Source organism: Heteronotia binoei, chromosome 4 (assembly GCF_032191835.1).
Source record: "Heteronotia binoei isolate CCM8104 ecotype False Entrance Well chromosome 4, APGP_CSIRO_Hbin_v1, whole genome shotgun sequence".
Classification (NCBI taxonomy): domain Eukaryota; kingdom Metazoa; phylum Chordata; class Lepidosauria; order Squamata; family Gekkonidae; genus Heteronotia; species Heteronotia binoei.
In genome coordinates this window covers 44,964,867-44,988,444 of record NC_083226.1, presented here as the reverse complement: position 1 = coordinate 44,988,444, position 23,578 = coordinate 44,964,867, and the positions used below count along the sequence as shown (strand labels likewise).

Here is a 23,578-nt window from a genome sequence, read left to right as displayed (position 1 = left end):
CTGGCTGTGCCAGACAGCTGCTGGTCCACGTTTACCATCCCTCTACATTTTCAATGGACTAGAAGCCCACCTAACTGCTGATGGCACTGAATAACTTTTGACAGAAAGATAGGCAAAGGCCAATTCTACCTGTCATTGGAATTTCTAGCAGCAGGCGGATCTGGCTTCTGTTGTCCCTCTATCAGAAGTTAGTCAACATCAGCTGCTAGGAGCGCTCCTAGTTCTTTGAAAATTTAAAGAGATGGGAAATGTGGACCAGTAGCTGTCTGGCAGAGCCACCTTTCTCTCTTTCCTTCACTTCCTGTTCCTGCTGCCTCAATGGTGGTGCTGGAAAAACAGTCCCAAATTTTCAGGACAAAAAATCATAAAGCAGCAATTGAGAGTCAAGAAATTTTGTTATTAACACTTTAAAAAAAAACACTTAATTTTTTTAATTAACTTTTTTTAAAAAAATGCATACCCTAGTTTGCAAAGAAGGTGAGTTGAATTAATTAAATTGCACATAGTCTCCTGAATAGGTGGATTAGGGTATATGTCATAAATCTGCACACAACTGCATAAGCTGTTTTACTAAACAATGCATACTATGTGCTGCAAATCCACAACAAAGTAACATTACACAAACCTTGTAGATATCTCTCTTATGAGAAACTGTTTCTCCCTTCTAAAAAACTACACGTGTCAAAGCTTTCTGGATCTAGATTTCCCAAGTGATTATGATTAGATTATGATTCCCAAGTAATTATGATTAGATTGTACTGCCAAGAAGCAACAAATAGGAATTTTTTTTTTGTTAAATCTGCAAGGGATCTTATACCATACCATCTCACAGTCTAGTGCAAATACACCATGATTTCCACCAAGTGGAGGTGGCTTGATGAAAGTCTTCACAAATCCATCTAAGTTTTCCCTTCTTCCATCATGAACATGCAGCTGCAAAGTACAAAGAAAAATTCAAATGCTATACTGCCAATACATTTCATTAAAACTTAAACTGTCCTTTTCTGGGAAACACTATATGATAACAATCAGTATTTATAGAGCTAGTCCAAGTGAAGTGTTCAAATCCTATTTCAGACATTACCACTATAGTCCTTGTAACGGCCTTGTAAATTAGGATGTAAATTGTTGGCCTGATTCCTTACCGTAATGGTGAAAAAATAAAAAAAATAGGAATTGAAATGTCTGTGTGTGGATATTCCTAAACACTTCCTTTTTAGAAGTACACAGCTGTAGTTATACAGGAACAAAAAAAGAACCAAAGTGAATTATGCTTGGCAAAGTTTGAAAAACTATGCTGTACAGCAAACCTTACCTTTGCAACCTGGCATCCAGGAGACCCAACTACTCCCTCACAACAATTATAGCGTGTTTCCAAACCACCAGGAACTATTAAAAAACATTAAAGGCATCTGATTTTTTATCCTTTTTAAATCTACTATTCTAAACATTAACCTTCCAATTAACTTATGTTCAATGAGTACATTATTTAAAGTATATTAACAACAACAACAACAAAAAGAATTCCGAGATCACATACAAATACATCAAGGGTTAGAACAAACAGCTTTGTTCTTAGTAATCCAAATAAATTTTGCTTTTAATTCAAATTCTGGTACATTTTCTCTTGGGTCTCTCACTGTAGCTGGAATTCTAAGACTCTAAAATCCTTTACTTGTCAAAAGTGTTTTTTACCGAAAAGAAATTCTCGCAGGCTAAGGGCCAAACTTCATTTGATAATGTTCTTAATTTGGACTCCTGATGTATAATTCGGCCCTTACAAGGTCTTATAAGGGTTGTAGTTTTGGAGCAAAGTTACAATCCAAGTTTAACATCACTTCTACCAGCTGATTTGGCAAAAATATGGAAGACAAACATGCTCTCATACTATGCCTCAGCATTTTCCCTACTATGGCTTAAAGTGGCCCAAGGGAGAACTGAAGGAAGAGTTATTTCCACTGTCCCCTCCATGGCACTCCAGATTCAGACTACATTGTCTACCTCTCACAGTTGCTCTTTTAGACAAATTACACCCAGAGTTCCAGTCACAGAACTTGAAGCATCACACAAAGTTTAACCCTACTATGGAAAGCCAAGTAAGTCACAACAGTAACAGATTTACAAATGCCACATTCTTGTTTTTGTATCTAAGAGCAAGTGACTCTTTTAACCAGGGAAATATAAATAGAAAAATTACGTGTGTTTGTGTACTTTGTGCTAATTTAAAGAGTAACCTCTTATCACACTCACCTAGATGGCTCAGGCTAGTCAGATCTCAGAAGCTAAGAAGGGTTGGCCCTCCTAAGTATTTGGATGGGAAACCACTAAGGAATTCCAGGGTCAATATGCAGAAACGGGAATGGCAAACCACCTCTGTTATTCTCTTGTTTTTTTAACCCTATGGGGTTGCCATAAATTGCAATTCCAATGTACACAAGAAAGGGGTAAATTTATTCTTACCTTTATGTTTCAATATTCTACCAGAATGGTAATTGCATTCTTCTATCCGGACATGCTTTCCTGACGAACTTACACTATATATTTTTCCACACCTACAGCAAATTCTTCTAGAAGCTGAAAGCAATAGCATAATTCAGGGACAAGTCAAATTAGAGATCTGCTAAAGTTTATTTGTCCATACTCTTGGCAGAGAAAGTACACAGTAAGGATTAAATAAACTTTATTTAAGGAACCAAGCTAACATACTGGATAGAAAAGGAGACAGACAGAAATAGCAAGCTAACTATACTGCTGGCTAGGAGAGTATGTTGTGTTTTTGGCATTTCTGAAAAACAGCATATAGCCCAAGAGTAGCATTCTGGAGACAAAGTAGGAAATGACAGCAAAGGAAAGAGAGCAGAAACTCCTACATTCCTATTCTGACTAGCTTTCCTTATGCCATGCCCTGTAGGGTCATCTCTTTTTGTACACCAGACATTACCTATTCCAACACACACTTATCCTAAAATTATTTAAATATCATAACCAGTTGCAAAAAGCCTAACTGCATTAACTTCTAAGATATGAAAAAGTACCTACAAGGCATCAAAATTTTAGTCCAAAAGCAGCCACTAAGTACAGTTCCAGGACAAAATTTTAAAAAAAATTCAAAGTAGACCAGATAGGTCACAGAAAATTAGTTCATATATTCTAAATTTATATAGAAAAAGTGATTAAAGTTAGCCTAGCAATATCCATTAAGCCAGCAAAATATGACATGGCTGATTACCCCCAAATAGATTTTTAATTTTTGTAATCCTACTCCTATTGCCATGTCGTTTTGTAGCATAACTCATTAGCATATGCTGCCGGTTCCACCCCCCCAGCCAAAAGCAACCCAATGCAAGAAAGAAGAGCCCCAGGTGAGCGAGGCCTGCTTGCTAAGCAGGCTTCACTCACCTGGTGCCCTCCTGGGTCCCCCCCCCCCAGTAAAAAGGCTAAAAAGCCACCCATCACCCAAAATCACATAAGTGGAGAAAGGGTGGTGCAGGCTTCTTCAGGGGTTAATGAGGACTGCTGGGGGTGTGGCAAAGCCCCCGGTGGCTGGCTGGCTGCCCACTCTCCTAATCCAGGGATTGTTATGCAGCTGCAACAATTATTCAATGGACAAGGTAGGTGGGGAAGAAGAGCGGGAACCCTCAAAAAGATTCAGCAGCTGTGCTCCTGCTGAATCTGAGGCCTGCTATTGCATTATTTATTGTATTTCTCAAGCTATTTTATTGTATTGACTTACTGTGAAATCCGCCCTGAGTGTCAAAGAGAAAAGTGAGCTATAAATAAAATAAATGAATAATAACAACAAGGAAATATACTGTTTAATTGAGAAATATATCTAGGTTTTTCTTCACCAGTATTAAAAAATAAACTTGCAATACAGAGCAACAGAATATGGTGAATATAATCTTATGTTAAAGGCTGTTTTATTTTTCTAAAAAAATACTCCACATTCCTTTAGCTTTAACACTTTGCACTCATTCACTCACAGACATATACAGCTGGTTTAACTCTGCCAGAGCATAACAGAGCACTACCAGGTTTCTCAGGATTTGGTTCTGGATAGCCATTTTCCTTCAGCTGTTCCTCAGTGAGAGCATAACCTTTTAGAAGTCTATAGAGAGTAATTCCTGTAAACTCTTAAACACATAAACAAAACAATTAGCATAACTCTGGAGAGCCATCATTTATACATTTTCACATCGTAATCAAGATTTAATTTAATGGGCAACCACTATATGCTTATTTTTCTCTGATGAATTTTTACATGCTTTTAAATTTTTCATAGCTCTTCTGGAGAGTATCTGAGCAGCTATGGAGTACTTTGGGAGCTGTTTGTCAGATTTAACCCAACCAATATTTCCTTGCCTATTTTTGCCTTGTACCAACTAAAAGAATATTTTAGCAAGGACTCTTCAAATGACAGACTTGTTTATTCTAGAATGTTTACAGTTGTATAATGAGTACATAATTATATCAACCATTTTGTCTCTGAAAGTACATGTGGAGGAATTTATATCCAGGCTGACACCTCTGCTTAAGGAAATAAACAGGGTACAGAAGCTTATTATAAATGCATTCATTAGCACCACAATGGCAGACTTCTTTGTCTCACCCACCTAAACTCTATGTGCATGACAAGGGTGTACAAAGTCTACACACATTTATTTGTGCAAGTTTAAGTCTCCTATTAACATCAGTCTGGAAATACATGTAAAAGATGTGCAACATGCATTTAACCATATAGGTATCAGGACTGGGACAAACACTGTCCCGGAAGATTTGTAAGCAGGTGACAAAATGGGGCAGATAGAAGAGTTTATATAACTGCCATTTGCATGAAAAGTTTACAGTGTGAGTGTAGAACTTTTCAAAAGGCAACAACAATATTGTTTTACCATTTTTTTCTTGTTTTCTGAAACCAGCAGAAGTAGCGCTTCTATTACCAAAATTCCAGCCTATATAAAACAAAAATTTGTTATTTTCCAAAGCCACAAGTACCTTACATTCCTAAGCAAACTGATTTTTTTACAATTGTTGTATGTCATTTATACATATTTATTATAAATAGTTTAAATTAGTGTACTTGTCAATGATGAAGAAACCAGTAATCACTCAAATTTTCCCATTCCCAAAAAACATGACTTACAATCTGATGACAAACTGCCATGATTCCTCAGTTTTTTAAGTGTGTTCACAGCTATGTTCAAGTACATATTTTTACCACCACAGCGGTCATATATTGCCTTTTCTTCTGCCAATGCCTACATTAAAATAAAGTGAATATAATAAATACTGCAGTGCAGAACAAAATACTACCCTGGGCTTCTCACTCACTGGAACTGTGTAGGGAAACCCAGGGCCCTCAAGAAACTGATAAATACAAAACAGGTATCAAACTATTTTTTTCTGGGGGGGGACCCTGATCTGCTACAAAAATAATATATATTATTTAAACATATGAGTCAGTTTGCTACAACTTTGTTTAACAGTTCATTTCCAAATTAAGTTCTATATTCAGTATTGCAACAATAATTTGTTGATATCTTAGGGCGAAAAGCAGATGAGATGGTCATATTTACAGGATCAGAGTACCTAGCTCTGGCATTATGAGACCAATTCTGATTGGGATTGAAGTGCATGGAGGGAAGGTTTAAACCTTCTCCCCTGCACTGTTTCCTGACCTGAACAGCATGTGATATGCAATTTGACCTGCTGGAACTTACAGATGCAGGCCCCCACATATTTGTCCCAGCAGAACAAACAGCAGCTGTTCAGGCTGGAAAAGTTGTGTGGGGTAAACCCCACCACCACAAGCTGTGGGTCCAGATCAAAATTGTGACTCCACTTGCTCAATAACTATACTTTTCAATAAACTTGGTGCACCAATCACAGAACTTCCCCCCCAATCTTGTTTGGTTTAATCCTCAATGCATTTATTTCCTAGATGTTTCATTATAAAATATGCTTTTCTCAAATATTTACCAGAATGTTTTAAATATTTCTTCACGGGACAGATTCTAAGTAAATATACTAATCATTTTTTGTCAATAAAAACAAGGAACATGGACCAAAATCTGTTAGTAGGATGAGAAAAGAAGCAAAACCACCCAGAAGCAAGATATTATACTGTTCTTCATCACAAATGCAGACCTTGTCAAAAGCTTCATTTACTGTTGTACAAACTTTTAAGAATTCTTCCACAAAAAAGTTGACATATCTCTGTCTTATATCATGTGGTACTTTAGATCCAAATTTTGGAACAACAGAAGGGCTTTTCCGACTTGATACCTGAAATTGTATATTTATTTTTAATATGCTATATTAAATTATACAGAGCAGAATTATTTTTAACAGGCATCTTAAATGCCACAGACTCTTATTTTCTGTTCTCTCTTACCCCACCTCAGCATATACAAGATTAATTCACCAAGATTTGTCTTATAATTTCCATAACGATTTGGCTTTTCCTTTCAAAAATCAAAAGTATATTAATGCCACAAGTTAACCAAAACTAATGAGGCAACCACTCATTTTAAAATTTTCTAGCAGATATGGCATGCTGCACCTGACGTAGTTCACAAGAAAGTGAAGTCTGCAGACAGCAGTACTAAAAGATTTAATGGTGTTTGCACTGACCTCTGTCTACACATTCCTTGTTTCATTTTTAAAAAGATCTTGCTGAATTTACCCACCCAGCTTTCAAGGGATAACAGGTTATAACAAATTTGCATGAATGCAAAAGCAACCATGCAGTTAAAGGTGGAAGGAAAGTCTACTCATTCATTAGCATTCCAAAAATTTTGTATTAGCTTTCTCTGGACATACCCCCCACCCACCTTTCCAAACTAAGTTCCTTCCAGGAATATTTAGTAATCCCCCCCTCAAAAAACCCCAGTACTGTTAATTGCCTGTCATAAAGCTGCAATAAATAGGTTAACTACATAATTATGTTAAATCTATCCCATACAATCAGGAGGTAAAATAAGGCAAAATATGGGAGGTACTGCAAACCTAATACATAAGCAAACATACATACTTACTGCTGAAAACAATGTGTTTCCTACACAGAAGACTTTTTCTCAGTAGCAATGGAAAGAAAAAATGTAATACCTTAACTGGCATGGAAGCAATCCGTCTAACTGAATTACTGGACTGAATTGTTGTCAATGCACTTCCAGGAAGTAGTACATTCATGTGACTGTTGCTTGTTGAGACTGGCTGAACTTTAAACACATTTAAACAAACTGAAATAGATAAAAACAGTTGTTTTAAACTACATATATCAATAAAGTCTAATCTCCTGAAATGCCAATTTTATTATTTCTTATTTGGGAGCTGGACTTCATTGAGAGCCAGAAGCCATTTCATGACAACCAAGTGGCTGAAACAGTTAATGTAATTACTAACGGTCTGTCACCAGATTTTTATTTTCTGGAAAAAGGGGTGCCTGACATAGTTATTGGGTCCTAACATGCTTATAAGCTATCTGTGACTATAGGCAGTGCCCTTTTCAAATGTCTGTACAATCAGTACATAGGCATATCTTCATGTTAATGAGGAGATTTCCGGCCTGATTTGGACCAAGAACTGTAATTGCCTAGTTCTCTGCATACCTGAGAATAGAACTCTCAAAGCAGGTCTTGTTCAGGGGAGAGAATGGGAGGAGGATATAGAAAAGACTTTAAGAGACTTCCAGGGTCAGCTAAAAGAGAAATCCAGTTAAAAAGCAAACTAAATCTACTCAACACAACACATTCTTCATTCAAATTAGAAAACTATGCTGTATCAATTGACCATACCCACAGGTCCCGTGGTTTGAATCTGTGTAGCTGGTATTACTGATGCACTTTTTCTTGAGCCACAAGTTGCAGCAACAAAAGCTTGACCACTTTTAACAGCAGCTGTTATTTGCACTGCCTGTTGTTGAGCTTGCAAGATTCTGGAATGGTAAGTCTGTTGAGAAAGTGGTGCCTTAAAAGGTACAATTATTTCCTTGGTGGTATTAACCTGGAGGGTATCAAGAGTATGATAAGTTTACAATGTAATCCCAAAACTGTATAAAAGTGTCTCCCAAATGAACAGTTCATGAAACAGCTGGACACCAACAAATCTGATTTTAATGTACCTCAACTGGAGTCAGACTGATTCATACCTGACAATCTGGCTGTTAAGAGCAGGTTCCTAAAAGCTCATACACAAAATGAATTCTCATAAAGTGGTTACACAAACATCTGATGACCACAGGTGACCATGGCTCTTTATGCACAGACTGCTTACTGCAGAGTATCCCAGCAGTCAAGTCTTTAAGCTTGACTTCAGATCTATTTGCCTGCTGTCTGCACCATTTTCTTTTCCCTCGAGTATTGACTCTGTATTCTGTGTATTTGTTCTGCAACTACAACCAAAATCCAGAGTTTTTCTTAATTGGGGCAAGAACATCACCTATGACATGTGGGCGGGGATTCTGTCCAATGGTTTCTAATAATTTTTTAAAGTTTACAATTGGCCTGCTGCAGCTGCACAGTAGCCCCAAGAAATCGGCTTTCATTTCAATCCTCCTGGTTCAGTTGCTTGAAGTAGGCAAAGTTTAAACAGCCATCCTGAAATCAGGGGGGTAGACTTTTCAATTTCCCGGGGGGGGGGGGAGCTGGGGCCCAGCCAGAGACATTTGATCCAATGACATCACAGGGAGGGGCCTCCATTATCACTACCTATGAAATTTACGGAGAAGCTCCCTCCCCATAAATTTAGGGAGCACCCCCCCCCAAACAATGCCCATGGACCAGGCCAAATCCAGAAAAAGGTGGAAGTTGGCCAGTGGTTATAGTGGTATCTCAGAGGTCTCTTGCTGTGTCCTGTTTTTGAAATTCACTTTTAAAATAAACACTTTCAGATCTGCAAATATACATACCATATAGCATAGGACAAGCTAATGGTCACAAATTTGACTGTAAAAGGCAATACAGAAAAGCTTTAGGAGATCATTCCCCTTCCCCCCGCTGATTAATAGCAAAAAAAGGCTCATGTCAGATAAAATAAGTGTGCGTGCAATCTAAATGAAACTGTACATGCACACAAAAGCTGATGCCCAGAATAAAACTTGGTTGGATCTTTAAGGTGCCACTGGCCTCAAATTTTGTTCTTAAAGGTCTCTGATCTTCATGTCCACCCACACACAATCTCACTTTCCCCCCAAATGTAAATTGGAACCAAGCAAGTATTTTGAATCCACCAAAGAGAGCCTGGTGTAGCCAGCTGGGCTTTATTTTCCAACAGACACCAAACTTATAAGGACTGATATGTGCTGGATATCAATACTTTAGTAATTACCTTACAATATCAAGAGTCCTTCAACACTCTAGATTGCCTGGCTGGATGAAAAGTGGCTGGCTCACTTTTCTAATGTGTGCTGCGAGAGCATACTCAGGCCTGCCAATGTATTGATTTACACAATTTACACAATTAGAGCTTACCAACACTGGTTAATAAGCATATTGACACCTAGCCTCTGGCAGGAGCTCTATTAGCATTTCTAAGGAGCTGAAGTTGTAAAGTCATTTGCAGCTCAGAGGGAAAATTACTGGAAGGAAATTACTGGAATGTATTATTATTATTAGCACCAAACTGTTTCTAAAATGTTTTAATTGTTTTATTGTAAGATTTTAATTAATGTTTAACCTGTAAATGCTTTTACTGTTGTGAGCTACCCTGAGCCTGCTTTGGCGGGGAGGGCAAGATATAAATCCAATAAAATTAAAAATAATAAAATAACACATAGCCTTTATTACACCATTCATGCCTTTGAAGCTTCAATTCCTGTGTTGGTTGCCCGGCAGGGGCTTAGACCCTGCTGGGAAAATCCGAGGGGGGAGGCTCTAGCCCCCCAGCCCCCACGTACTTTACGCCTATGCCTGAAATGAAATTGACTAAACTATTTGTGAAACTTACTAGTTTGGCTAGAGCTAGCCTGTGTGTGTGTGCGCGCGTGCGTTCACGCACAGTTAAGACTTTTAAAAGATATGCCCTCTGGAGGAGATCAAAGAGAGAGGGAGCAGCAGGGTGTGCACTGCGCTGGTGGCACCTCCCTACCATGAAAAAGACTGCCTGAGCCTATCCCTCTCGCCAGCGCCATTGTGAGACTTGGCATGAATCTTGCATTAGTCTCATGCTGTTTGTAAAATAAATAAATAAATAAAATGACTGAGGGAGGGGGAAATTGTTGGTCTTTCCATATCAGCAAAATCAGACCAGATCTCTCTGTCCTCATTTAATTAATTCTCCAAAAGGTGAAAATAAGCTTTTCAAAGTACAGGGCTTTTGCTTATCAGCATTTTTAAAATGCTGCATGACAACCAAAAGAGATTGCAATTAAATCCCGCCTAATTTCTCTTCCATATCTTTTGCTCTCTGGTTCTGATTTTTTCACTCATTCACTAATTCAGCTGCAGTACACTGTGTTCAGGGAAAGGGAGAGTAGCTGCACCACTGTACTGACAGACATTGCAGAAATCAGATGAGATATGAGCAGCCTAGCAGTGTGCACGATGGCACCCTATAACAAGCAAGTCTGGGAGATACTGGATGGTGATGCCCATGCAGCATGTGTAGCTAGGGAAAAACTGTTGATCAGATTGGAAGGGGACAATTGTTTTTAAGAGACTTGAAGATGCTCTGACATCCATTTCACCTTGCTTCTCCTGTGATTTCTGGGAAAATGGGGATTGGAGGAGGGAAACAGGAAACCTCAGCATCCTCAGTGCCCCCCCCCCCCAAAGCCTTTACTCTCCAAGCAGCTGAGCCTGGGGTGACAACTTTCCCAGCAGAATTGGCTCCTGCTCCTTCTTCAGGTCCCCCACTACTACTTTTAGCTGTCCTGCAGCTCCTTACCCACGGGAGAGTTCTCATCCTAAACTTGGCTAGTTGGAGAGTAAAGGCAGTTTCTTTGCACTGGGGATGCTGAGGTTTGTCTCCTCTCCTCTCTGATCCCCATTTCAAGTCAGTATCAGCAGGATGAGTAGGGATAAGCAGCTGATGAGGTGACAGCAGCTACTACTGAATGTCACCACCCTGTCACTCCCGCTCCTTCAGGTCTGCATTGGTCCCCATGCCCCACACTGCAGCACCTTCCCCAGTGACTAGCAGGGAACCAAAACTTCCACAGCTCCTTTTAAAATCCCTCCTGTCATTTAAACTTTTTTTTTACAAGCAGCATGAGAGTAACACCAAACTCTTACTGCAACACTCATGCCGCTTGTAAAAAAAAGTAAACAAAACCTTTAAAAAGAGGGGGGAATTGAGTTTGTACATCAATGAAGGGAGAAGGTGCTGAGTGGGAAGGACAGCCTCAATGTGGGCAGTGGAGGGTCCTACGAGGTGTGGGAAATAGGTGTGGAAGGAAAATATGAAGGAATGTGTATGCATTTAAAGTAGCTTTGACTTGGGACCGAAGCAAGGGGGGAAACTGTTGCAAATGGATGCAAAAGAAAAAAGAAAATGCAACTGAAACATGGGGTTGAAAGCACAGGGAATGCAGAATAGGGGAGAAAAAGCCCAACGATGCAGGGTGAAAGGTAAATGGCGATGCATAAAGGACATAGGAACTTTCTTCCCTTGAACTATATGGCATATTTAGGAAATATGAAAATCTCTTCAGTTTTGTGAATATATCATTCACATGTGCAAGTCAGTACTTAAGACCAAATGAACTTGTACTAGTTTCTACACTTAAAAGTGTTTTATACTTTAAATCTATTATGAATCTCCTACGATAATGCAAGCTTTAAAATTTGCCGAACAGAAGGGTCACAAAGATGGACACCAAGTCCTAAAAAGAAAAGTTGAAAGAGCTGGCCATGTTTAGCTTGGAGATACACCTTCAGGAATCTGAAGGGTTACTGCACTGAAGACAGAACCTATGCATTCTCCCTTGCTCTAGAGAGCAAGAATAGAACTAATGGACGGCAATTACAAAGAAGCAGATTTCATCTAAATGCTAGAAGAAACTCTGAAATTGCATGAGTCATTCAACAATGCAATGGACTACCTCTGAAAGTGGTGGACTCTTCTTCCCCGGTGATACTTAAGAAGAAACAAGATAGCCATCTATCAGTATTGCAATACTGTAGTCACATATTCTTGAACTGAGCAGGGTGTTAAGACTAAAGGACCTCCAAAGTCTCTACCAACTGTATGATTCTAACAGTCCAGCTCAAAGCAGGGTTAAACTTTCTAAATCCATTGAAGTCAATGGGCTTAGAAGGGTACAACTATGCTTAGGACAACATTCCGAATCAAACAGGGGTTGTTAGAAAAGACACTTAGAACGTCCTAAGAACACTTTCTGTGGAGTAAACTCCACTGAATTTCATAGAATATTGAGTACGGTTTCTTAGAATTGCTCTTCATGACTCTAACAATCTCTCAGAAATATTTATAATAAAAAGAAACAGAAACTCGGGGTTTCAATGTATAATATCACCTGCTTCTAAACTGCTTTACCTCTAGATTGCATTTTGCCATATCAAGTAACCATCTAGGAATACAGTCAAATGGTTCCTATTGGATTATGTTCCCCCAGATGTTTGGTTGAGGACAGCAACAAATTTCCATCAGGCTGGCACTTCTGTTTCTTTCCTGATTCCCCATCCCCCACTCATGAGATGGTAGCATATTCTGACAGTCTTATCATCTTATTGGTTATAGACTCACTACTGTCTTGTCAGTAGTATGTGCCAAAAGGATCTAGGAGTCTTAGTGGACCATATGTTGAACACGAGTCAACAGTGTGATGTGGTAGCTAAAAAAGAAAATGCAATTATGGGCTGTATTAACAGAAGTATAGTGTCCAGATCATGTGAAGTGATGGTATCGCTTTACTCTGCTCTGGTAAGACCTCACTTGTAGTATTGTGTTCCCTTTCAGGCACCACATTTTAAGGATATAGACAAGCTGGAATGGGTCCAGAGGAAGACAACAAAGATGGTGAGGGGTCTGGAGACAATGTTGTGTTAGCATATGCTTGCTAGTAAGACTTCGGGCTGGAGTTCATTGCAAATGATCAATGACCGTTCATGATCTGTGACAGTTCCTGACAGCTTTCCTTAGCAGGTGCATACCAGTTCTGTCCAGAGTAATTGTGCCTATGCAGGATGACTCAGCACTGTGTGCTGATTGGTACTTCTATATTGCTGTATGTATATAACTGTGAATAGCCTGTACAATTTATCTCTGCTCTCAAACATGTTGTCTGGCAAAGCACTTTGTCAAGTGTATTCCAGAATAACTATAAACTTATAAATAAATGTAAATAGTTAGCACAAGTCAGTGTGCTGTCTATTATTAAGCTTCACAAATCCAGAGCATACCAGCAAATTACGCCAACAAGTTGAAAGAGCTGGGTACATTTGGCCTGGAGAGGAGGCAGCTAAGAGGTGATATGATCACCATTTTCAAGTACTTGAAGTGCTGTCATATAGAGGATGGCATGGAATGATTTTCTGTTGCCCCAGATGGTAGGACCAGAACCAGTGGGTCAAAATTAAATCAGAAGAGTTTCTGCCTCAAAATTAGGAAGAACTTCATGACAGTCAGAGCGGTTTCTCAGTGGAATAGGCTTCTTCGGGAGGTGGGGGGGGGGCTCTCCTTCCTTTGAGATTTTTAAACAGAGTCTAGATGGCCATCTGACAGAAATGCTGATCCTGTAAATTTAGGAGAAGGTATTTGTGAAGTTCCTGCATTGTGCAGGGGGTTGGACTAGATGACCCTGGAGTTCCTTCCAACTCTATGATTCTATACTGTCCTATTAATATAAATTGTGATTTTATTATTTTAATTGTGAATGTATTTGTAAATGTTTTTATTGATGTACACTGTCCTAAGCCCTGTTCCACAAGGAAAGGCGGTTTAAAAATCAAAATAAACAACATAATGCAGTGATCTTTTCTCAAAGGCTTTTTTAGAGTTTCTGAATAGCCAAAAGTTCATTTTTAATGAAATGTTCAACATACCTTCTTCTCACTGTGTCAGCTATAGTCAAGTATGAGAGTTAGTAGATCCAGTTAGCAACACACACATGCACAGAGAATAAGAAAATATTCTCAAAACCTCTCAGATGATAACTTACATCAAATTTTGCAGTGTGTGCAATTCTTCTCTTCTGTCCAGGAAGCAGACATGCCTTTGAACCAGAATTTATTTCTGTTTGTGCTGCAAGTGCCTTTTAAAAAACATTTAACAATCTCAAGACATCCATTTTAAATATGGTAACTTGAAAATAAAAATAAATTGTATAAGGTACTATTTTAATCACTGCACTGAAATTTTAAACTCTTGCTTTCAAAACAGGGAATTGGAATGAAATGTTTTCCAGTACAGAAGTCCTTAATGCAATGAAAGTTAATTTTTCTACATATATTTACTGCTAGCTTAAAGGTAGTCCCCTGTGCAAGCACCAGTCATTTCCAACTCTGGATGACGTCGCATCATGACGTTTTCACGGCAGACTTTTTACAGGATGGTTTGCCATTGCCTTCCCAAGTCATCTACACTTTCCCCTCAGCAAGCTAGGTACTCATTTTACCAACCTCAGGATGGAAGGCTGAGTCAACCTTGAGCCGGCTACCAGAGCCCAGCTTCTGCTGGGATCGAACTCAGGTCATGAGCAGAGAGCTTGGACTGCAGTACTGCAGCTTTACCACTCTGCGCCACAGGGCTCCTTTCCGCTAGCTTACAGAAGTCCTTAATGTAATGAAAGTTAATTTTTCTACACGTTTACTGCTAGTTTACATTTTTTGTCACCTAATAACTCTGGTTTCTCAAATGGATGTGCTTTGGAATTTCATGATAAAACAAAATTACTAATAGTGCACCAAAATACAGCTGATAATTTTTTAAAGGACTAACGTATATGAAAAACAAACAACTCCCCACAAAAGCCTTCTACAAACAATAATGAATGCTACCTGCTTTGCTATTTCTTCCTTCTGTACTTCAACAAACTCATTAAAAATTTTCCGACATTCCTCCATGATATCATCTGAAAGTTCTGTTTCTTCCTCATAATCATCTTTTCCTGAAGAGTCTAATACAATAATCTCATCTGCTTGGACAGTTGTATACACACTTTTATCATTGTGCTTTTTATCCAGGCTTTCATAAAAATGAATTTTCTCATCCAGATCCTCATGACTGCTCTGTGCTTTATTCTGTACTTTTCTTTTTTCATACAGCTGCAGGTTCTGAAGTTTCCCTAAACGATCTGGTGATTTTTTGGAAATGTCTACAACTCCATCCTTGGATGTGTCTTTAGAAAACACTACAGACTGAGTTTTGTTTAGCACAGTTTTCCAGTTGTTCATCTGCTCTTTCATATTACTTGTTTCAATTGATATGTTCTCAGAATTCTGCTTCATCTGAGAATAGGACAATATGTTACTTTTCCCCATAAAACAGGATTTTCTCTGATCAGGATTACTTTCTTCATTCAAAGAGGTCAATTTTACATTTGTCACATATTTTACTCTAGTTTCTTTTTTATTAATTTTTCTATCATTATCTAAAGCAACTGTGATATCTTGTGGTTTCCTTCCCTCTATACAACATGAAGACTTTGATTTTGCAAAGCTTTTCAGAGCTTTTGCATTACTTCCAAAACTCAATTCGTTTTCTTCCTTTTTCCATTTTTTACAGGATTTAATTATATTTGGTTTCTTTGACACACTGACTGGTAGAGCATCTATTACAAGCATATTATCATCTGTTTCCTGCAGTTTTATTTCAAGTTTTATTGGTGAAGAACTTCTTGATCTTTTCCTTGAAAACCCATATCCATTTTCACCGGGAGCCTTTATTGCTCCTTGCAAATTTCCACCAGAAAACATTTTTACTTGCTGCTTGTAATTTTTATCCTCTTCCTTCAAGGAAGACCTCAGCATACCAGCAGAATAATGAAGTAGCGGGTCATATTCAAGATCAGTAACTGGACAGCTATTATCAAGAATATATTTATTAGATTTGCAAGCATTCTTCAAGGTTGACATGGTACTAACATTGTCTTTTGTATGAGTACTACTAAGATGGCTTTCATTACAAAAAGACATATTTACTTTAGAGTCATTTATTGAAGGAGCCAAATAATTTTTTAAGTTATTTTGCTCTAAGTTGTAGTACAAGAGCTTCTTTTGTCCTTCTTCAGCTTCAGTCTTAACTGACTGAATTGCTTTGTTGGTCCTTTCTAGTTCTTGGGTATTTTTACCCAGCCCTATTGATTGGAAGAAAGTTATATAATTCTCAAATGTTTCTACAAAATGACTTCACTTGTTTAAAAGCAAGCATTAACGCATGTAGTTGTTAAATACCAAATCAAAAAGGCTTAATAGTTTACAACATTAAGTAGGCGGCCTATATGGTACAAACCTGTAGTGTAGCCAGTATACCTTACAAGTGCAAGTTATCTTCATGAAGAATAACTCAAATAATTGCAACTGAGTCATTGCGAATGAACAGTTTCTGATAAATCAGTGTTCTAACTCTCACCAACTAAAAAACCTTTTAAAACAAAGTTGGAGTCCAGTAGCACCTTTAAGACCAACAAGGTTTTATTGAGAACGTAAGCTTTTGTGCCAAAATCATACTTCATCAAACAATAGTATGTGATGGAATTAGCAGTCCTAGAGAGAGAGAGTGGGCAGTGAATTAGGATGCAAAACAGTGAAAATGTTTTTAGCAGATTAAAAGAACAACAAGTTGGGGTCTGGTAATCATCCGTTTGAGTTGACTGGGCAGAAAAAACAGCAAAGGTAATAAATGTCAGAATTGGAGATTGATTACCATTGTACTTAATATACACATACATGCCTTTTCATTGTTAATGTAGCCCACTTACAGCACTAAAACAAATATGTATTAAAATGCAGATAGTTCTCACTTGATTTACTATCATAACTACTAAAGAAAACACTAAGCTTATTTTTTTCTAGTTCCACCACAAATCAATCTGCACTAAAGTCTCGGTTTTAAAAACAGCAAAGAAACCTCTTAATTATGAATATGATTATTGGAATAGCCTGAAAAGTAGTGGGGTACATCAAAATGGGGTAGTTAGTCAAAGCACCTCTGAAAATGAACATATTTGAAGAATATAACACTAACTCCCTATGTAGGTATCAGCCAGAAAGGGAAACATGAAAAGAAACAGGCCAGCCATGCTTCCCCACATGTTGCAGCAGATTGGGAAGGGTGGGGGACAATAGAGAACCCACCAAGTTTATAAGTCAGGGTGCTTTTGTAACCATGAGGCTAAAAAACTTTAAAAAACTGGAGTATCACCGATTACACCAACTGCAACAGGCTGTCACAAACAGACTACTAGGTAGGGCTGCCAGCTCAGAGTTGGGGAATACCTGGTGATTTGGAAGGTGGAGCCTGAGGAAGGGAAGGAACTTCAATGCGGTATATAATGCCAGAGTCCACTCTTCAGGAAAAGTGATCTCTATCATGCCTGCGGAGGTCAATTATAACAGCAGGAGCTCCCCAGCCAGCACCTGGAGGTTGGCAACCCGACCAAGGAAAATTAGAAGGCAGTAGTAAAACAGGAAGACCCAACACAGGATGGATTGACTCTATAAAGGAAGTGAAGGTAAAACCTGAGCAAGGGTTAACCACAAGGTATTTGAGAGAGGACATCAATTCATACGGTTGCCATAAATCGGGAAGCAACCTGACAGCACATTGTTCCCAAGGAGATAATCCAGAGCGGGAACACACCATTCTCCCAGAAACTTTTACCAACAGCGTGGGTAAGGTTTCCAGCCTCCAGGAGGGGCCTGGAGATCTCCCAGTTTTGAAATTGATCTCCAGCTGGCAGAAATCTGCTCCCCTGGAGAAAATGGCTGCTTTGAAGGGTGGACTCCAGGGCTTTTTTTGAACAGGAACACAGTTCCAGCTGGCTTGATGATAGAGTAGCCTAATATCCAAATGAATCCCTGCCAAGCTTTTTCTACAAAAAAAAAAAAAATCCCTGTGCAAAACAATGGTGACATGGGGTGGTGTTGCCAAATATGCAAATGAGTCCCTGCTGGGATTTTTCTACAAAAAAAGGCCCTGGTGGACTCTGTGGCATTGGACCATGCTGAAATCCTTCCCTCCCAAAACCCCGCTCTCTCCCAGAACAACCTGCAAAGTCTCCAGGTATTTTCCAGCACAGACCTGGCAACCCTAAGCGCAGGCAATGCAAAATCCCACTCAGTGGGAAAGCGTTCTATACAGTTACTCAATTGTCCACCTGTTGAGATTAGAAAACTGGAGAAGCTCTGCATAACTCTGCATTGTAAAGAATTAAGATTCGGAAAGACTTATTTTATTTAAATCCCTTAAATAAACACGAATTGCTTTTCAAACCTAAAGCAAACATCTACACTGCGAACGCCGGAAAGCGCCCTAAAGTCTGGCAAACCAAAAATATTTTGAAGCAGCTTATGCGACAGCACCACCCAGAGGCATTTAACAGCATTTCAAAGGTTTGTCAATGCGTTAATTTTACTATTCTAAATCATTGCCTACCAGATAATTTTACTTCACTGTAATTGGTTCTTAAATCTGTACCATTTTGCATTGTGGGCCATTGCCTACCAGCTATGTATGGCTCTGCTCACTGTGCCAGATTCCTCGTCTGATGAAGGGTGCTTAGAGAGCACACGAAAGCTTACGTTCTGAATAAAACTAAGTTGGTCTTAAAGGTGCAATCGACTCCTATTTTGTTCTAGCACACAAAGCGGGTTATTGTGCTAAGTCTTGTTTTAATTATGCAACGATGGGATTTGCACTCTATAAAATATTTCGCGGAGGGCTTGCTCGTCAGGAAACAGGTCACTTCACTTCGGCGTGAACAGGGTTCTTACCCCTATCCCAACTTCCAAGCGGTGTTTGAACGCAACTCCCTGCCTCTGAAACCGTTCCGTAAAAATCATCGCACATATCCACCAGGAAAGACTCTGTACCGATAGGCAGTGGGCACAAAGATACACATGGCCAAGCAAACACAACGACGCTGGGCCCAATAAGTGTAGGCGTGGACCCATCGACAGGTGAAAATCACTTCAATGGATTACAACCCCGGCGTGCGCAGCGTCTTTTCCCTCAAGCCCGGGCCTGCATCATATTAAAACTTCCCCCTCCCCACCCCCGCTCACCCAGCGAAGGGGAACCGCTCAAGGGCTGCTGCAGGGCATGGAACGGCTGCTCCCGCCGGCGCCCGGCCTTATGCCTGTACTGGCAGTGAAGCCGCTGGCACCCGCGGGCGTCAAAGGGGCAGGAGAAGCTCCTGAAATAACCGAAGGGGCGCAACATCCCCACCCTCCTCCGGCCGCCACGCGAAAAAACGCGCCAAAGAAAACCTCGTGGCGGCAGTTAACAGCGCGAGGCCACGTGGTGCTCTTGGCTCCTCCTCCCGCCTCTTCAAAGGCCTCGCCGCCGCGCTCGCGCCGATTGAAGCTGGAGCCTTCCTACTTTTAAATGGAGACGCCTTTCTCTCACGCCCACTCGGAGGCGCGGCTTTCGCTTTACAAGCCCAATCAAAGAAGGCTTTCTTTCCCGCTCCTCTCCCTTGTTAGTCCTTTCTGAGGAGCCTCGTTTTTGTGGCTTTTCTGTGGCTGCTGTTTGAGCCGCTTTACGCTAGAGAGAGAGAGAGGAAGGTGGAAAATTCTCGTGGAGCGCTGTAGTTTGTCCTGTTCTGTTTAGTGCTGCATGGCTTTTGGTTTCGAACGCAGGTACTCTCAATCTTTGCCTGTGCCTTGGATGCATGTTATAGTGAACTTGTGTATACTTTCTGCATGTACGTGTTTTTAAGTAAGAACCACCTTATAAGTAAAATTTGACGCCAGTCACTGAGTTTGTGTGGGGTTTAAATCGTGTTGAGTTGTACATGTGTAGAATGTACCATAAACATTATTCACTGGGAATATACAGAGAAAAAGCATATTTAGACTCTTTATGAATTACATGGGTGTTTATACAGGCAAGGCTCTTGGCTTGCATATATGATAAGGAAAATGTCTAGTGCTGTATTTGTCACTGTGTTGATCTTGTGTATGGTTGAGCTGAGTGTAGCAATGTCGCAGAGTGGACCGTTTACATGTCATTGCCTTTACACTTGTCTTATTCATTTGTCTGTTTTTGAGGGTAAATGTGGCACTGCCAGGACTGATTTTTCTTAATTTTACCTCACAGATTCATCTCTGCAGTAAATACTGCAGGTAAACACTAATAAAAAGCACACAAATTCTGTGTAACACTGTTTTGAGTAACACTGTGTGTGAGAAAGATTGTGAAGTACAGGTATAAGCTAAATATGGTAAGTGTGATGCAGTGGCAAAAAAACCCTGATACCATCTTGGGGTGTATCAACAGAGGCATAATATCCATATTGCAGGATGCCATTGACAACCAGTGTTCTCTCTAAACTGAGTTAGCATGAGGTAGCTCACAGATTTTTAGCCTCCAGCTCACACATTTTTTTCTTAGCTTAGGAAGGATGACCCCAGAGCACACTAATTTAGGCAGTAGCTCTCAACTTTAATGCCAGTAGCTCACAAAGTAGAATTTTTGCTCACAAAACTTTGCAACATAGAGGGAACTTTGACAACTACTCTTTAGGTGTGGTTCTCCTACCAGTTTCCTATCTACCTGACTATCCTAGAGCCCAGTCCATAGTCCTCCAGTTTACCCATCAGAATATCATGGAGAAGTTTTACTGAAATCCAGATAAACAACATTGATAGCATTCCCATTATCCAATAATCATTTGATCAAAGAAGGAAATGAAGTTTGGTATGGCAGTCCCTGTTGGGGACAAATCTGTGCTGACTTTTCTGGTTCACAAAGTTGACCTTCAGATACTCACAGATCGATCCATTTAAAAACTGCTCCAATATCTTCCCTGGGACGGAGGTCAGACTGATTGCCCTGTCTAAATTCCTGTGTCAGGTTCCTCCCTTTTTGAATATTGGGGTAACATTTGCCCTCTTCCAGTCTTGTGGCATGTTTTTTGTCCTGCAGGAGGTCTTGAAGATTTGGGGGTGGGGGACATAGCAATAATCTGACTTCAATTTAACATATCATCTTCAATTTGTCTGTATAGCAGGGATTGAGTGCTTTACAAGTGCCAGTAATAGTAGTAGGAATACTAAGGGGAGCTAGAAAAAGAAAAGGGTTTTTATACGCTGCTTTTTTTCTACCTTAAGTCTCAAAGTGGCTTGCAATCTCATTCACTTACTCTCCCCATAACAGCCGCCTTGTGAGGTAGGTGGGGCTATAAGGATTCTAAGTGACTGTCCTAAGATCATCCACTAGGCTTTATGTCAAGGAGTGGGAAACCAAGCCCGGTTGTCCAGATGACATTCTGCTGCTCTTGGCCACTGCACCATAGTGCCTCCCTCATCAGAACACTACTAAGCTTTGGAAGGACACACACCACCTTTGAAAACTAAATGAGAAGTATTAATTGTTACTTTGATAGAGAAGATCAATACAACTATTCAGATACAACTTAATTATTAATACTGTGTTCTCCAGAAGGATTCAGAACTTTATTTTGCCTTACACAGTCATTCATATTACTGCTGTGGTGTTTTTCTGACTGATCTGAGAGGACACTGTCCAAGCCCAGTAATATAGATTACTTATCTATGTTATTTAAAGAGAAATTATATGTAAAGAAATGTGATCAACAATCATATTGTTTTGAAAATATTTTTTAACTCATAATAGTCTGGACCTCAGTTAAAGACAGAAGACTCTAAGAGGAGGGGAAATATGTGATGAAACCCTTCACAGAGACTTTTTTTCAATTTGAGTGCATATGTTGTTTATGTATGAAAGGAAATATTTCCCCTCTCTCATTTTCTGATACCTTTGGCTGAAAGTGTATGTCTGGCTCACAGTGTGCATAGTGATGAAGTGGGGATTTGAACTCTGGTCTCCCTAGTCTTAGACAACGCTAATAGCTACACCGTTCACATACCGGATACTCAGTAAAGATCTCCAAATATATCTCAGAATCCAGACTAGCTTCTCAGATACCCTGGCCTGAAAATATGGGAGCATTGTTTGGTCAAAGTAGGGTCTACGACAACAGAACTGCTTCATTTTCTATATCTGGTGAACCAGTTTTATCTCCTTCCCACCCATGTACTGATGCATAGACACACCAAATAAAAGTGGTATTTCGTATTTTCTTTTCCCCATCTCTAAAGCTGCAAGTTGCAGGATATCAAAATCACCCTAACTTCCAAGCATTAAGCTATAGGCCTCCCCCTCCCTCCACAACACACGTGGCTAAAGATGGAAATATTCCTGTTTCTTTAATTTCTTTTTTTCTAATGCTTCAAGTCCCAAGATACCAAAAGCAATTTAACTTCACGTCTATCTGTTTCAATGATCCAGAGGTTGAGGGGTTTTAGGCAGAGCTTCCAAAGATCTCAAAAATAAAGTAAGGCAGTGGAGGGATGTTCCTATGTGACAAATGACCCAGAGAAAGAAAAACAAAGTTGAACACTCTGAGCAAGTGGAGAGGATGAAACTATGCAGTTTGGGCTGGTAAAGCAACACACAATAATTTTGAAAAAACAGGGTCCAGGAATTCATGGTAAATCCAGGAGGACAATCTGTGGATTTCCTGGTTCTGACTGAGGGGAGGAGGGGCTTTCCAGAACAAGATTGCATCCAGACAAAAGGGCTGGCAGGGTGTAGGCTTCCCCCATGCCTGGAGCAGGTTGGTAGGCTAGGAGACAGGGAAGATCAGCAAAAGGTAATCACCTGACTTTGATAGCCATTGGGAAGACAGTATTAATCCACTGAAGAGCTCCCCCCACTCCACACTTCTCTTTACAAAGGCAAACAAAACCAACCCTGTGCCTTCTAGGAACTTCTTCAGTTGCTACAAGGACAAGCAGGACTGACTGACTCAGCTTGAGACCCTGTCACCTTAAGCAGCTTCATGATGCTACCTAGCAGACAGGTGTGTGTGGTGGAAAGGTGAGTTGCACCCTCTGGGAAATCTGGGTGGGTATGAGCCCCAATGCCTTCCCATAGAGGGAAATTTGCCACTGTTTCTGTCTCTGCTCCCTTGCTTTTAACAATAGCTTGATAAACAGGCATTAGGTGGGTAAAACATTTTGGTCTATCTCTACACTTGAATAGCTTCATTTGCTACATTTATTTGTGTCTGATAACTGCTAAAAGGCTTCAGAATACTAGTGATACTACTAGGATTACTATCAATGTTCTGTGTGTCCTGTAGAGTTCAGGAACTGCAGGATGCTGGGAAGTTTTCTGCAGAAACATCTGAGCTTTTCTCCAGAATTAGCAACACTGATATGAGGCCATTGTTCCCAGCCCAGATTTAAGGACCTCTATATTAATCAACTTGGAAAAGCCATTAATTCTATATCTGCTGTGAAGGGTGACGATGTTTCATTCACATAGCTGATTTATTGTTCAGAGGTTTTATCCATATAATTCCATGTAGCATTTGCTTTAGATTAGGGATTCAGTGCCTGCTTAATTCCCGCACACCCCTCACATATGC

At 39.8% G+C, this 23,578-nt stretch overlaps 1 protein-coding gene across 1 annotated transcript in view; it reads right to left on the bottom strand.

Annotated features, from left to right (window-relative positions):
• The window catches only part of LOC132570519 (RNA exonuclease 1 homolog), a 33,773-nt gene extending 14,019 nt beyond the window's left edge, over positions 1-19,754 (bottom strand). Inside the window, exons 1-12 of the mRNA XM_060237186.1 lie at positions 19,185-19,754; positions 14,958-16,255; positions 14,120-14,212; positions 7,797-8,004; positions 7,108-7,241; positions 6,148-6,285; positions 5,144-5,258; positions 4,893-4,952; positions 3,984-4,133; positions 2,461-2,574; positions 1,316-1,389; positions 823-933 (exon numbers count right to left, since the gene is read on the bottom strand). Of these exons, the coding sequence (XP_060093169.1) occupies positions 823-933; positions 1,316-1,389; positions 2,461-2,574; positions 3,984-4,133; positions 4,893-4,952; positions 5,144-5,258; positions 6,148-6,285; positions 7,108-7,241; positions 7,797-8,004; positions 14,120-14,212; positions 14,958-16,255; positions 19,185-19,341 (2,652 nt within the window). The 5' untranslated portion in view covers positions 19,342-19,754. The remainder of the gene's footprint in view (positions 1-822; positions 934-1,315; positions 1,390-2,460; positions 2,575-3,983; positions 4,134-4,892; positions 4,953-5,143; positions 5,259-6,147; positions 6,286-7,107; positions 7,242-7,796; positions 8,005-14,119; positions 14,213-14,957; positions 16,256-19,184) is intronic.
• Positions 19,755-23,578: the final 3,824 nt, after the last annotated feature.